General features: G+C 33.3%; 2 protein-coding genes across 2 annotated transcripts; one reads left to right on the forward strand and one right to left on the reverse strand.

Moving 5' to 3' along the window:
* Window positions 1–5,119: 5,119 nt before the first annotated feature.
* On the forward strand, window positions 5,120–7,881 carry LOC123699483 (succinate--CoA ligase [GDP-forming] subunit beta, mitochondrial). Its single transcript, XM_045646433.1, has 4 exons — window positions 5,120–6,070; window positions 6,154–6,309; window positions 6,966–7,200; window positions 7,503–7,881. The coding sequence occupies exons 1-4, from the start codon at window positions 5,396–5,398 to the stop codon at window positions 7,709–7,711; spliced, it is 1,275 nt and encodes a 424-aa protein (XP_045502389.1). The 5' UTR covers window positions 5,120–5,395; the 3' UTR covers window positions 7,712–7,881.
* Window positions 7,882–8,098: 217 nt separating this feature from the next.
* LOC123699449 (mitochondrial-processing peptidase subunit alpha) lies at window positions 8,099–12,574 on the reverse strand. Its single transcript, XM_045646384.1, has 12 exons — window positions 12,368–12,574; window positions 12,032–12,258; window positions 11,855–11,934; window positions 11,636–11,776; window positions 11,186–11,323; window positions 10,956–11,093; window positions 10,576–10,713; window positions 10,401–10,473; window positions 10,166–10,298; window positions 9,798–9,963; window positions 9,484–9,616; window positions 8,099–8,352 (listed from the first exon to the last, which is right to left on the reverse strand). Exons 1-12 carry the CDS (start codon window positions 12,424–12,426, stop codon window positions 8,171–8,173), a joined length of 1,608 nt encoding a protein of 535 aa, XP_045502340.1. The 5' UTR covers window positions 12,427–12,574; the 3' UTR covers window positions 8,099–8,170.

Below are 12,574 nucleotides of genomic sequence, written 5' to 3' on the forward strand. Positions count from 1 at the left end.
CGTTCGAAGATATGGACAATATCGTCTTCTTAACTTCTCCTACAGTGCATCGTTTAAAAAAGAACGGGGGAAAATCAGGAGCTGAGGTGGTAGAAAGAGAATTAAGTGTCTGTTGTATAGTAGAAGCATTAAGGTTGGAAGATGATGAAAAATGAGCGTTTAAAGCGTCAATATTGAAGTTATTACGTGAACACGCATAGGATGATTTACCAACTCCTAAGGATTTTAGAAACTTCCATATTGAAGAGGGGTCGCCGTTCTCGACCGAGTTATGGATATGGCGTCTTTGTGCATCTCTACACAGTATGTTGCAACGATTACGGATGTTCCTATATTTTTCACGCAATTGATCCGTTTTTGCTGTCTTCATTTTGGCCTTTGCACGATTTTTCCTATTCATAAGAGATTTGATTTCAGGTGAGAGCCAGGGCGCAGGCGTATGTTTCTTTTTGACAAGTTTAAGAGGTGCATGTTTGTCATATAACGCAGTGATTAAGTCGTAAAAAGTATTTACTTTTAAGTCGATGGATTCAGAATTTATAACAGTCTCCCAGTCAGTGTCGTGTGCATCAGCCAAAAGGAACTCAGTATCCATACCGGCAAAATTACGAAGCAGTACAGAGGAAGGTTTAAATTTGGGAGGACGGAGTTTATAGGATACGTAGATAAGATCGTGATAGGAAAAAGCATCAGCAGAGCACTGACCGTGCTTGGATACGGAATTGGGAGAGGAAACTATTATTAGATCAAGGAGGGAAGGGGAACATCCGGGGAAGAAGTGGGTTGGGTTAAGAGGAAGTGTGTGAAGATTATGAGAGTGAAGGAGAGACAGTAGTTTCCTACTTCGGATATCACCTTTCCGTAGGCACGTATTGAAATCACCCATGAAGATAAGGTGGGTGTATAGTGGGGACAATTCATCAAGAAGGACTTCTAAGGAGGAAAAGTAGTTAATTGTTAGGGAAGGACTATAAAAGACTCCGAGAAGGATTTTTGCATTGGAAAGTAGGATTTCTATATGGAGATGCTCGGTGCCGTTATTGGGTGAAGGTTGAGGGGAACAGCGTATAATATTATAGGAGATATGAGAACGAAGATAAATTGCCACACCACCCCCACCTTTACCAATGCGATCATTACGGATAAGGTGAAAGCCAGGAAGGAGATAGTTTTGGGAAGGGAGTGTAGGTTTAAGCCAAGACTCGGATACTAGGATAGCATGGATGTTTCTTGATACAAATGATGCAAGCATTTCTGGGAAATGAGCCGGAATGCTCTGAGCATTAATATGGACAGCATTAAAGTTCTTTTGTGAATCACTAAATAGAGAAGAAAGAGTAAGGTCGAGAGGAGGGGAAGAAGCACTATGAAAACTATTCTCATCACTATCTGTTGAACCTAAAGAGCACGAAAGACTATCTAAAAACTCGGTGTTTATATCTGACATAATTAACCCCTTATTGCATGAATTATTAAGGAGATGAAATAAAAATTATTTTTTTGCAAAAAAGTGTTTATTAGACCTTACATTATGAGATCAAATTGAGAAAAAAAATTATTTACTTATATTATAGAAAATATATAACGGCGCCATATATGGACTCGTATGCAGTGTTTGTTGTATTTTTTCTGTCATATATGGCTTCGTATGCAATTAGAAAAAAGTAACTAATTAATAAAATAAAAACATATTCCGGATTAATTTCACACACACGGTTGCTAAGCCCCAAACTAAACTTAAGCTTGTATCCTGAATGCTTAGTCAACTGATATGCTACATATACTTTACATAAATCCTATCCTACTTATATTATAAATTCGAAAGTTTGTGAGGGTGGATGTATGTGTATGTGTTTGTTTGTTACTGTTTCACGCAAATACTACTGAACCGACTTCTATGAAATTTAGCACACATAATATAGAGGGTAACTTGGACTAACACATAGGATAGGTTTTATCCCGAAAATCCCACGGGAACGGGAACTATGCGGGGTTTTCTTTGAAAACGCGGGCGAGGCCGCGGGCGAAATGTTAGTACTTTATATGGATACCTAAATAACACCCAGAATCACAGCCAACTTATACTTCGTGAAATTGCTTAAAACAATTACGTTTGTCATTATAACATAAAAACACGTTATATTTTTCACATAACGTGAAGGAACGAAATTGGAACAATATAGGCATAGCTGACGGGCGTTCTTCTTCCAAATTCGGTAATGACTAATCCCATCAGACCGTACAGAATCAAAGTGAAAATCTAGATGTCCTGCAGGAGTTTTTCGTAGCTTTTTTGCGGTAATTGGCGAGTCAGAAATACTGAGGAGACTCCAGAGATGCCGATGTTTCTAAGTTTTTGAGAGACGACCACGTCTTTTGGTAATAAGAGCTTTCCCTGACTTTCGCATTTGCTCTGAAACGGCTAATTAAAAATCATACAGTGGCATATAGCATGAGTCTGTATTTATTGATGATGATATAATATTTACATGCTTAGCATAGTGAGATAAAAGTGTCTAGGATTGATACTGGAACAATCAGTGAAAGTATCCTTGAATGCTGTGCTTGAATGCATACCCAGCCACATATGACATAATATATTTTGGACGGAATGCATACGAAGCCAAATATGACAGATTTGGAAAAGTACAAAAAAACATGATTAAAGCAAAAAAACAACCTAACCAAATGTTTTACCTTATTTTAGAAAGACTAAAGAATGAAGAAATATTTTTTTTCATGGCTTTACTCACCTTTTTGATATTGAAATCTTAATTTGAAAATCACGGTTTTTTCCGCGCACCCAAACCGTCGCACGCGCTAGACTAAATCTATAATATATCTGATGGATAATATTTACACTGTATAAATTAATTACATTCCAATTCTCGATGAAATGCTGTTTAAGATGTAAGGTAGTTTTTTTAGATATTGTTTATAGTTAGCCTATAAAAAATTCATAAACTTCGTCGTCCATATATGGCTCTGTATGCGGTAAGGGGTTAAAACAATGTATAAATAAGATGTATAAATATAAATAAATGTCTAAAACTAAATATATATATATATATATATATATATATATATATATATATATATATAAATATGTACAGCTAATTAGTATATATAATATGATAAAAATAAATTTATATTAATCGATACTTCATAACCGTACTCTCCGGACAAAATTACAATATTATTAATAAGCAATTCAAGAATACAATGAAATAGTGAAAAGAATTAAATAGAAACGCTAAATTAATAGGTAATACAAAAAAATATTATGCACTTAACATTACCAATCAGAATTACGTGAGAATTACAAATATACTGTGCAAATATACCTAACAATTTTACTATGGCAATAATTTTGGTTGACGTAAACGTAGACATGACAGATGACAGTTCACACTTGACAGATAAAATTGAATTTCAAAAATACGAAAACAAATAATATTGACGGTAATACGATAACAAATAAAATAAAAATATTCTGAAGGTGATTGGAAATAATACAGTTTTATATTACATTTACATAGGAAACATTGATGGAATGTTTATACACGCTAACTAAATGTTCGTAACATTACCACATAGTAGTACATAGTTAAGAATAAAATCGTTTCGCAGTCCCTATGTGTGCTGAAATCTTTAAAATTACGCCACGGATTTTGAAACAGATTTTATAAAAGAGTGATTAAAGACAAGGGTTTTAGTATATAAAGTGATAAATTTTACACCACGCGGGCGAATCCGCGGGCTGCCAGCTAGTACATAATAAAATAAAATGAAAGTGTTTGACGCGTCGACTACTTGCCTTTCACCACTCTCTTGGAACGAGCAACTACTTTAGGATCTTTTGAGGAATTACTTGTGGGAGCAGCAGTACCAAGATTAGGTTTATCTGATGGGAGTGATGGGGCAGCAGCGATGGCCTTTAAGTCAGCCAAGTCCTCAATGCGATGCCGAACACCTCCCGAGCCAATCACGAAGATATTACCATCTCTAGTCCAACATTTTGTAACACCGAACTGACTCCGAGCAGCCATAAAAATATCATGCCTATTCTTTGTTAGAAATTCTGATAAGGTGATTCCCGTGCCTTTCAAATTGGTTTTAAATGACCAGATCTGTTCCTTATTTGAGATGTCACGGACTTTAATAAGAATAGGTCTAGGCTTGTTGTCTTTGGACATTCCCAATCTGTGGCATTGAGTTATACTATCCGCAGACAGATTGCAGATCTTCAAATGCTGAGTGACTATGTTTAGTGCGGTGGTGGTAGGGTTTTCATCCTTGCATTTTTATTTATTTTTTGTAGATATTCTCCTTCATTTTTACTCCATTGCTCCACTATCCTGCGTACTGTGCTTTCAGAAACCCCTATAACAAACGAATTAAGATGAATAATATCAAATACATAGTGCATTGAACATATTTATTTAGTAGCTTAAAAATATTTTTTTTATGTCGGAGGCCAAGAGTCACTTTGGGTCCCTGCGCCACTCTAGAGTAGTAAGTAAGGATTCATAGGTAGTTGTATGAAAATAGTTATCACTATACTATTTAAGGCTGGTCGCACTATAAAAACTAGTTTTTGTTTACATACAAATAACCTCAAATTAAATTTCAAAAACGTAATAATCGCCCTAGATACGTACATTAAACACTCGTCACTAATAGAATATTCTATTTTACGTAGTACTGAGCAAAAACAAATGGAATCTCACCGGTATAATCTGCTGTACGTTTTAAAACGTTTTCCAAATATTTTTCTCGTTTTTCAGCTTGAAATTATGAGAAACACCGAATTAAAACTTTATACATGGCATCACGGACACCGCTACGTTTAACCTTTTTCATGATTTCTCCTTTTTTGAGTAAATTTCTTGTTCAAAATTACAATTTTATCTTAAGAATTCTCAACTTCACCAAAAAAACAACAAATTTTTATTCAACTTGACAGCTGCATTGAAAATTTAGGGCTGCCAGATAATGAAAAAAAAATTAGTTCCAAATTAATTAATTTCATCTCTTTTATGTCGCACTGTACCCTAATAAATTCGGTGTTTGACGTTGACAGTTCCGAAATCCGAGTTCTGACAGACGACAGCTGTCTAAAATGGACTGCGGTCTGCGAATTGCGATATTACCTACTTTCATACTTTTTGCTGAGTGATAGAAAGTTCTTTTGCAGAATAAATGTTAGGGTTCTTTCATAATTGATTGATTTTAAAGAGTTTAATTTTATTATTAACCTTAATTAAATAAAGCAGACGCTTTAATCAATTTAACAATTTAGGTTAATGAACTTTGTGTTTTGGATAAATAAATTCTAAATCAAGTATTACAATAACATCTTAAAGTGTTTAAATATTCCTGAACAAAGATCATTATGGCCGCTTTAAAAAATGTTCAAAGTATCAAGACCTTAAATGTTTTGTTAAGGAGGAATATACCACAAATAAGTTGTAGAAGAAACTTAAATCTTCAAGAATATCACAGCAAAGACTTGTTAAGAAAACATCAAGTATCAATACAAAATTTCCGCTTATTAGACTCCAATTTGGATCCTAAATCTTTGTCGGATTTTAAAGCAAATGAATATGTTGTAAAAGCACAAATATTAGCTGGTGGTCGTGGAAAAGGACACTTTGATAATGGATTCAAAGGTGGTGTTCATTTGACTAAAGATCCCAATGAAATCATGGGCCTAGCCAAGAATATGATTGGTCACAAACTAATTACTAAACAAACTCCCAAAGATGGTATACTTGTGGACAAAGTTATGGTAGCTGAAAGTGTAAATATTAAGAGAGAGACTTATTTAAGTATTATCATGGAAAGAAGTTACAATGGGGCTGCTTTGGTAGCATCACCTGCTGGAGGAATGGATATTGAAGCTGTTGCTGAAAAGACTCCGCATTTATTAAAAACAGTACCAATTGATATTCATGAAGGAGTAACTGATAAAATGGCTAATGAAATTGCAGAATTCTTAGAATTTAAAGGTTCAATGGCAAAGAAATGTGCAGAGGAAATTAAAAAACTATGGGAGCTCTTCTTGAGTGTAATAACCTTTTGTTATTTTCAATTTTAAATGTGTGCTGCTGCTTTAAACCTATTAAATAACAAGTAATTTAAAATTTTCAGGTAGATGCAACACAATTAGAAATTAACCCCCTTGTTGAAACAGATGATGGCCGAGTAGTTGCAGTTGATGCTAAAATAAATTTTGATGACAATGCTCAATTTAGGCAGAAAGAGATTTTTGCTCTGGATGATGTATCGGGTGTAGATCCAAGAGAAGTGAGTATGAAAGAAGAATTAATTAAATATTAAGGCAGAAATTTTGGTATTTTTTGGTTGTATGAATTTATTATGTTTACTAAAAAAAAAAAGAAAACAGAATTTAACCAAACTCAATGCTGTTACATAATGTATAAAAAATTGAAAATATTTTCTTCTTATGTAACTTTTCATTTAGTTATCACTGTCTATACTGTTATCATTTATATGTAATATGATATCTATAAATATATAGTGATAACAATGAATCCAAGGGTATCACTAAATTTGTAAACACTATATTATTGCTTTACACATAATGAAAATATAATGTCCATTATATTATGTTATTTACCTAAGGTCTTTGATGTGGATTTGATTCTCCATTGTATAATATGCAGATTAAGTATAAGTTATTACTTATGCAAATATTTACATAAATGGATGTTGATATTATTGTACTGATATTAAATATTAATAAATAAGCCTAATTATTTTAACACTTATAATTATGTTTTGCTAATAATAGTGAAATACTGAAAGCAAAATTTAATTAACCCATTGAGTCCCAAGCGGCCCGATCAGACCAGACACATTAGATTTTCTATTGTGTCTGTGGTTCCGGGGCCTGAGTTATTAGTCAATTTTTATCAAAAATATTTTATTTTCTTATACAGAGAGAAGCATCGGAATTGAACTTGACCTATATTGATATGGATGGCAGTATAGGTTGCATGGTTAATGGAGCTGGCTTGGCCATGGCTACAATGGACCTTATCATGTTAAGTGGAGGAAGACCAGCTAACTTCTTAGACCTTGGAGGTGGTGTGGGCCAATCACAGGTGTCAGCTGCATTGAGAATATTGGAGTCAGATCCCAAAGTGAAGGCAATATTTGTCAATGTTTTTGCTGGTATGTAGCGATTACTACTTACACCTATGTAGGAATCCTACTAATATTATAGATGCGAAAGTTTGTGAGGATGTGTGTGTGTTTGTAACGCTTTCACAAAAATACTACTGAACCAATTACAATGAATAGCACACATATAGAGGGTAACCTGGATTAACACATAGGATAGGTTTTATCCTGGAAATCCCATGGGAACGGGAACTATGCGGGTTTTCCTTTGAAAATGAGGGCAGGCCGCGGGCGGAAATCTAGTATTTTAATAATTATGAATTTCTTACATTTTTATCATAATCTTGTTACAGGTATTGTAAATTGTGCAACTGTGGCAAATGGAATTGTTGCAGCATGCAAGGAGAATCCACCAAAACACCCTCTTGTTATCAGACTTGAAGGCACCAACTCAGTTCAAGCCAAAACAATTCTTGAACAGTCTGGTCTCAAGTTTCATATTATCAATGACGCAGATGAAGCTGCCAAAGCTGCTGTTAAATTAGCTGAAGGACAGAATTAAGAAATACATGACAATAATGTATCGTAGTAATGAAATAAATGATTATCATTTTAATTAGTTTATATTCTAAGCACAAAGTTTACTATCATTTTATAAATTCCGAATTTTTATTTGACCGAATTATTTTATGTATAAGTTGTTATAATATATTCAAAAACTTATAAACGAGACTGAGGATATTGTTTTTATTGTTATTTCACATGTTATTAGTTCAATAAAATATGTTTCAAAAACACAATCTATTTGAGTTAATTTCTGTTATCCATTTTAACCATCGAAAACTGTAAAAGGAAAGAAAATAATTCAGTTAAGTTTGTTTCATAGTAATTGTGTTACTACATAGTAGATACCTAACTAAGTGGTATTACTTCTAGAATGAAAAAAATGTTAAATTTAAACATTTATTTTTAAATAAAATTCGACAGTTTAACCTAAATAACTTTCTATTTTTTAATAATACTAAGCACGGAATAGATTAAGTCTTCGTCCCTGGGGCGACGTATCGGTTTTGTCGAGGGTCATATTGGCTTGGATTTCTTCGAACGCAGGTAAATGACTCAATTTCCCCCTGGCAGCGACAGCGGGCCGCTTGCTGAGCATACGACGAGCTACTCGCACTATGTCGTCGGCTGTAATTTTTTCTGTAATGCGAAAATTGTCTGTTTTAGAAGATTATTTTGTATCATAGTTTTAGTTCAATATGTATAGTAAAAATTTAATGAAGACAGTGAAAAAATGTAATGTATCTTAATATGTGGGACAGTTGCAAATTACTTCAAAACTCCATATTTATAATATGTACAGTACTCCAAAATTAATAATGCGCATGCAGATCTTCGCTAATTATCGTCTTTCCAGAAACACCCGAATCAACCCGATACATTGAATCGTAAGTGCCCTAAACAATGCACTTGCATCTTGCACCTTGTTCGAAAGAAATAGGAGTCAATTCAGAGTCATACACAATCGAAAACAATTCGGGCGATAGGTAACGGTAGCTTGTCACTTGTCAAAAAATTCAAAAATCCGTCAGTCGTCTTTATATATTGGTGGTGACCGCACGGATTATCTCTGTATGGAATTATATAGAGCTGCTGTTACATACCCTTCTTAGTTTTGTTTCAAAGTTGAATTTTCCGGTAAAATGATTATTTATACAGGTAGCAGATAGTAGTGGGGAAAGTGAAAATTAATAGAAGCATAATGAAAGTTGTGTTCATTCTACGATATCAGAAATAGAGATAATCCCTCTGATTCTGTAAATCCTTTAGACAGATTTTAATGATTAGATTTCACAATTTAAATGTAAACCAGTGTTTGAAAAACATTTTTTTTACAACAAACTTTGTTTTATTTTAACCTTCCATACATCTATCATTACGCCAGCTTCAGTAAGACACTTTAATAGTTCTAAGTATAGAATTTTCCAAGTAAATCAATACAACAAATATATGTATATTCGCAATCGTGTGGCTTATCCTCACTATTAACTTACATTGAATTGTCGAAACAAATTTCGTTACTTATCTCTTTTGCCATAAAATCACAATAAAACTCATAATTCTTAAACTATGCATGAAGAAAATACATTTAACCACTCTATATACATATCGTCTTCGGAGGCTCGGGGAATATGACAGTTGCCGAACAGTGACGAATTTTTCTATGCGCATTATCAGTTTGGGAGTACTGTACCTATATTATTATATGTAGTTGTTTAGAGTAATTTAGTTAAATATGATACAATAATCTTTTAAAATTACATAACATACCTATTTCATTGATGAAATAAGACGGCGGTTTCCTCTTTCCTGTAGCGAGAACTTGTCGGCCGACGTCCTCGAATACGACGGGCCTAGCTTCGAGATTCATTAATAACATTGACTGAAGTTGAGTTTTGGCTCTCTGTAAGAAATAGCATTTTGAATATTCATAAACCATACAACTTTATTAGAAAGAAAGAATAGAACGTGACTTTATTAACTTCTATAAGATAATGAAACGAAACGCTACTAATTGAGAACCTTCTGTCGTTTTTAGAAACATAGGTTAAAAAAACTTCTGCTTATTATATGCAAATTCTTACTCTTAGTTCAGCTTCGCCAACTTTTCCCGCCATGTTCGCCAGTTCCCGCGCAATTACAAGTGTGGTATCATAGATACGGTTAGGCGGGGACGCTGAGTGGACGCAGAATAAGCCTGTGTCACCATAGGCGTGATTGTATGCAGTCGCATTGAACATCCAGTGATATCTGAAACATATTTTTAAGTCAATTTTTATTTTATGGCAATTTTGCACATGCTGTATTTTACCTGATAGCTTATTTGACACTTTTTGATGTAATTTTTTTTCAAACTGACAGTAAAGTTAATCATTGTTTTACTTTCTGATTTTTTTCTAAAGTGGAGGGCAGTTTCTAAAGTGGAGAATATAGAAGAAGTTTAAACATTTACCTATTTAGTACATTTGTATACAGTCTTGTGTACATGCCCTTTCCTGGGCCGCCAGCTGAAAATGAACCTCCTCCGCCCATCATCATATTCAGTACACAAGTAGCTACAAAGTCAGGATCGCTGTGTGAACAACCTATAAAAAAACATTAGGGTTTCAACTAAGATTCTTTACGAGAAACATTTTGTGATTAAGAAGTAAAAAAGATTATTATCAGGTGACTAAAATAGTACATACTTTCTATCCCTATGACAACATGGGAAAGTTCCGGTAAGTCTGAGCCAGGGTATAGAGGAATTTCACACTCTTCCTAAAACAATAATGTAAAAATTAAATAATTGATCAAAAACACGCATTTTAATATGCAGTAAAAAAATGTCATAAATATACAATTAAAATTCATATAATTTACCTGTTCCATTCCTCCAGTATATTGTGCAATTGAGTGATCATTTTGAGGTTTAAATGAAGCATCATCTGAGGTATGCCATGTTGGTTTAGCATCAACAAAATACTTTTGAACATATTCAACAAAAGGTTCATGATCCACCTGAAACAATTCATAAGTCAAATTAATATATTTTCTTACAGAATTTATATATTATTACTGTAGTATTTAAGATATTATTAACATAGAAAAATAAAATATTTTGTTATTTTTTTTTTAACTGGATAGTTATTGTATTAGTCAAAGTCATCATAGTAAGTCCATGTACTCATAAACAAAAGTTATAAATGTTTACAGTATAATATAATATATTAAATTAAATCACAGTATATAGAGATTCTTACCCCAACAGCAGCAACAACCATCCTTTCAGGTGTGTAGTGATTCTTGAGAAAATTTAATATAATACCACGATCAATTTTATTAACATTTTCCCTTGGACATATTTTTGGTAAACCAAGTGTATTTCCTTTATATGCAGCCTATAAATAACAAGTTAATTGAAGAGATGCAATAAACAATTTAATATTTATGTTTTTTATAAAAAAAGGGATATAAATTTGTGAATATTTACAGAATGTATCATGTCCATTAAGATTGTTTCCTGTTCTGGTCTCATTGCAAGTGTTTCCAATTCAAAAGCTACAGCCTGTCTTGCAGCTTCTATTTCCTCTGTTGTAAGCTGTGGTCTTAAAGTCACTTCTGCCAACACCTATCAGAAATAAACTGTTAGAAAAATAACAAACCAGAGTATAAGTAGTGCAATAAAATAAAAAAGAGTGTGTGTACTTATGTACATGTGTTAGAAGTTATATGTTATACTCAGATAAACTTCTTTGGCGTATGGAACAAAAAATACTAGAATATACAACTTGAACATAGTTATCAATTTTCATACCACCTAGAACTAACTTCATGCTGTTAAATTTCGGTGTCGGTGTGCGCGCGCATCGTAAAAATTCACTCTCATCATTTCTCTCCATCGCGCCAAAAGAAGTATACCTTCAAAAATAAAGTGTTATACCTGTGTAACAGCTTCCAATCCTCTGGAATCTGCACTTGTAGCATAAACAGTTGTATCACGAGAGCCTTGGCAGTCACATATACCTCCATGCCTCTCTAGTTCTCTGAGCATCACATCCCGAGTAGGAAACTTATGTGTAGCCTTAAACCATAAATATTTAAATTATATTGGGTGCTTAAGATCTAATTATTATTGTGAATTAGATATAAGAATACTCACTCCGAAACTCAATTTTTCAAGAAAATGACAAATTCCATTTGGATATGCTACTTCATATCTTGGCCCAGAATCAATAACAACTGGAATATATGCAATACCATTAATAACATAGAAAACGAAAACTTAAAAAAATTAAGGATAAAGAATAAAGAAATATAAATAAAAAATGATGAATACCTCCAGCAGTGCAGAATTGACCGAATTTTTTTTCTGATGCAATTCTTAATCCGTTACTAAGAGTTGTAACTTCGGTCAAAGTGTCTTCAGATTTTGCTGTGGTATAAATTACTGGTGGGAGATTTGGCATAGGTTCAGACAATGGTGGAAGCGGCGTAACACTGCCTTTTGGTAATGGTCTATCTCCCTGACTAAACTTTCGTAAACCAAAACGTAGGGAACTAGCTCTACAAATTAAAAAAACATTTTGATTACAGAATATTTGATTTTTTAAACAATAAAAATACAGATTCGGGTTTGGGATCGGGAGAAATCTCGTCATGTGCATTTACATACCCAGATTTCATAGAACACAACCTAGAAATTAATACTTTAATATCTGTTATGTGCGACATTTTCACTTGTAAATCGTCCGGTTTTAATGTATATCAAGAAAACTGCAATAATTAGAGGCTTTAGTGTACTACATAAAGTAATTTTTAAATAAATTATTGAAATAATTTTAATGAAAAGCAACCAACAACTTCCAATTTCCAAAATTGA

The sequence above is a fragment of the Colias croceus genome, chromosome 2 (genome assembly GCF_905220415.1).
Source record: "Colias croceus chromosome 2, ilColCroc2.1".
Lineage (NCBI taxonomy): Eukaryota > Metazoa > Arthropoda > Insecta > Lepidoptera > Pieridae > Colias > Colias croceus.

What these genes read in the sequence shown, in the direction of transcription:
- LOC123699483 (XM_045646433.1), top strand. Translation starts at nt 5,396, where the DNA reads ATGGCCGCTTTAAAAAATGTTCAAAGTATCAAGACCTTAAATGTTTTG. An exon ending in TATGGGAGCTCTTCTTGAGT is followed by an intron (nt 6,071 to 6,153) that starts GTAATAACCTTT and finishes TAAAATTTTCAG; the next exon opens with GTAGATGCAACACAATTAGA. An exon ending in CGGGTGTAGATCCAAGAGAA is followed by an intron (nt 6,310 to 6,965) that starts GTGAGTATGAAA and finishes TTTCTTATACAG; the next exon opens with AGAGAAGCATCGGAATTGAA.
- LOC123699449 (XM_045646384.1), bottom strand. Translation starts at nt 12,426, where the DNA reads ATGTCGCACATAACAGATATTAAAGTATTAATTTCTAGGTTGTGTTCT. An exon ending in TATACAAATGTACTAAATAG is followed by an intron (nt 9,964 to 10,165) that starts GTAAATGTTTAA and finishes AATATGTTTCAG; the next exon opens with ATATCACTGGATGTTCAATG. An exon ending in TTATTTCATCAATGAAATAG is followed by an intron (nt 8,353 to 9,483) that starts GTATGTTATGTA and finishes TTCGCATTACAG; the next exon opens with AAAAAATTACAGCCGACGAC.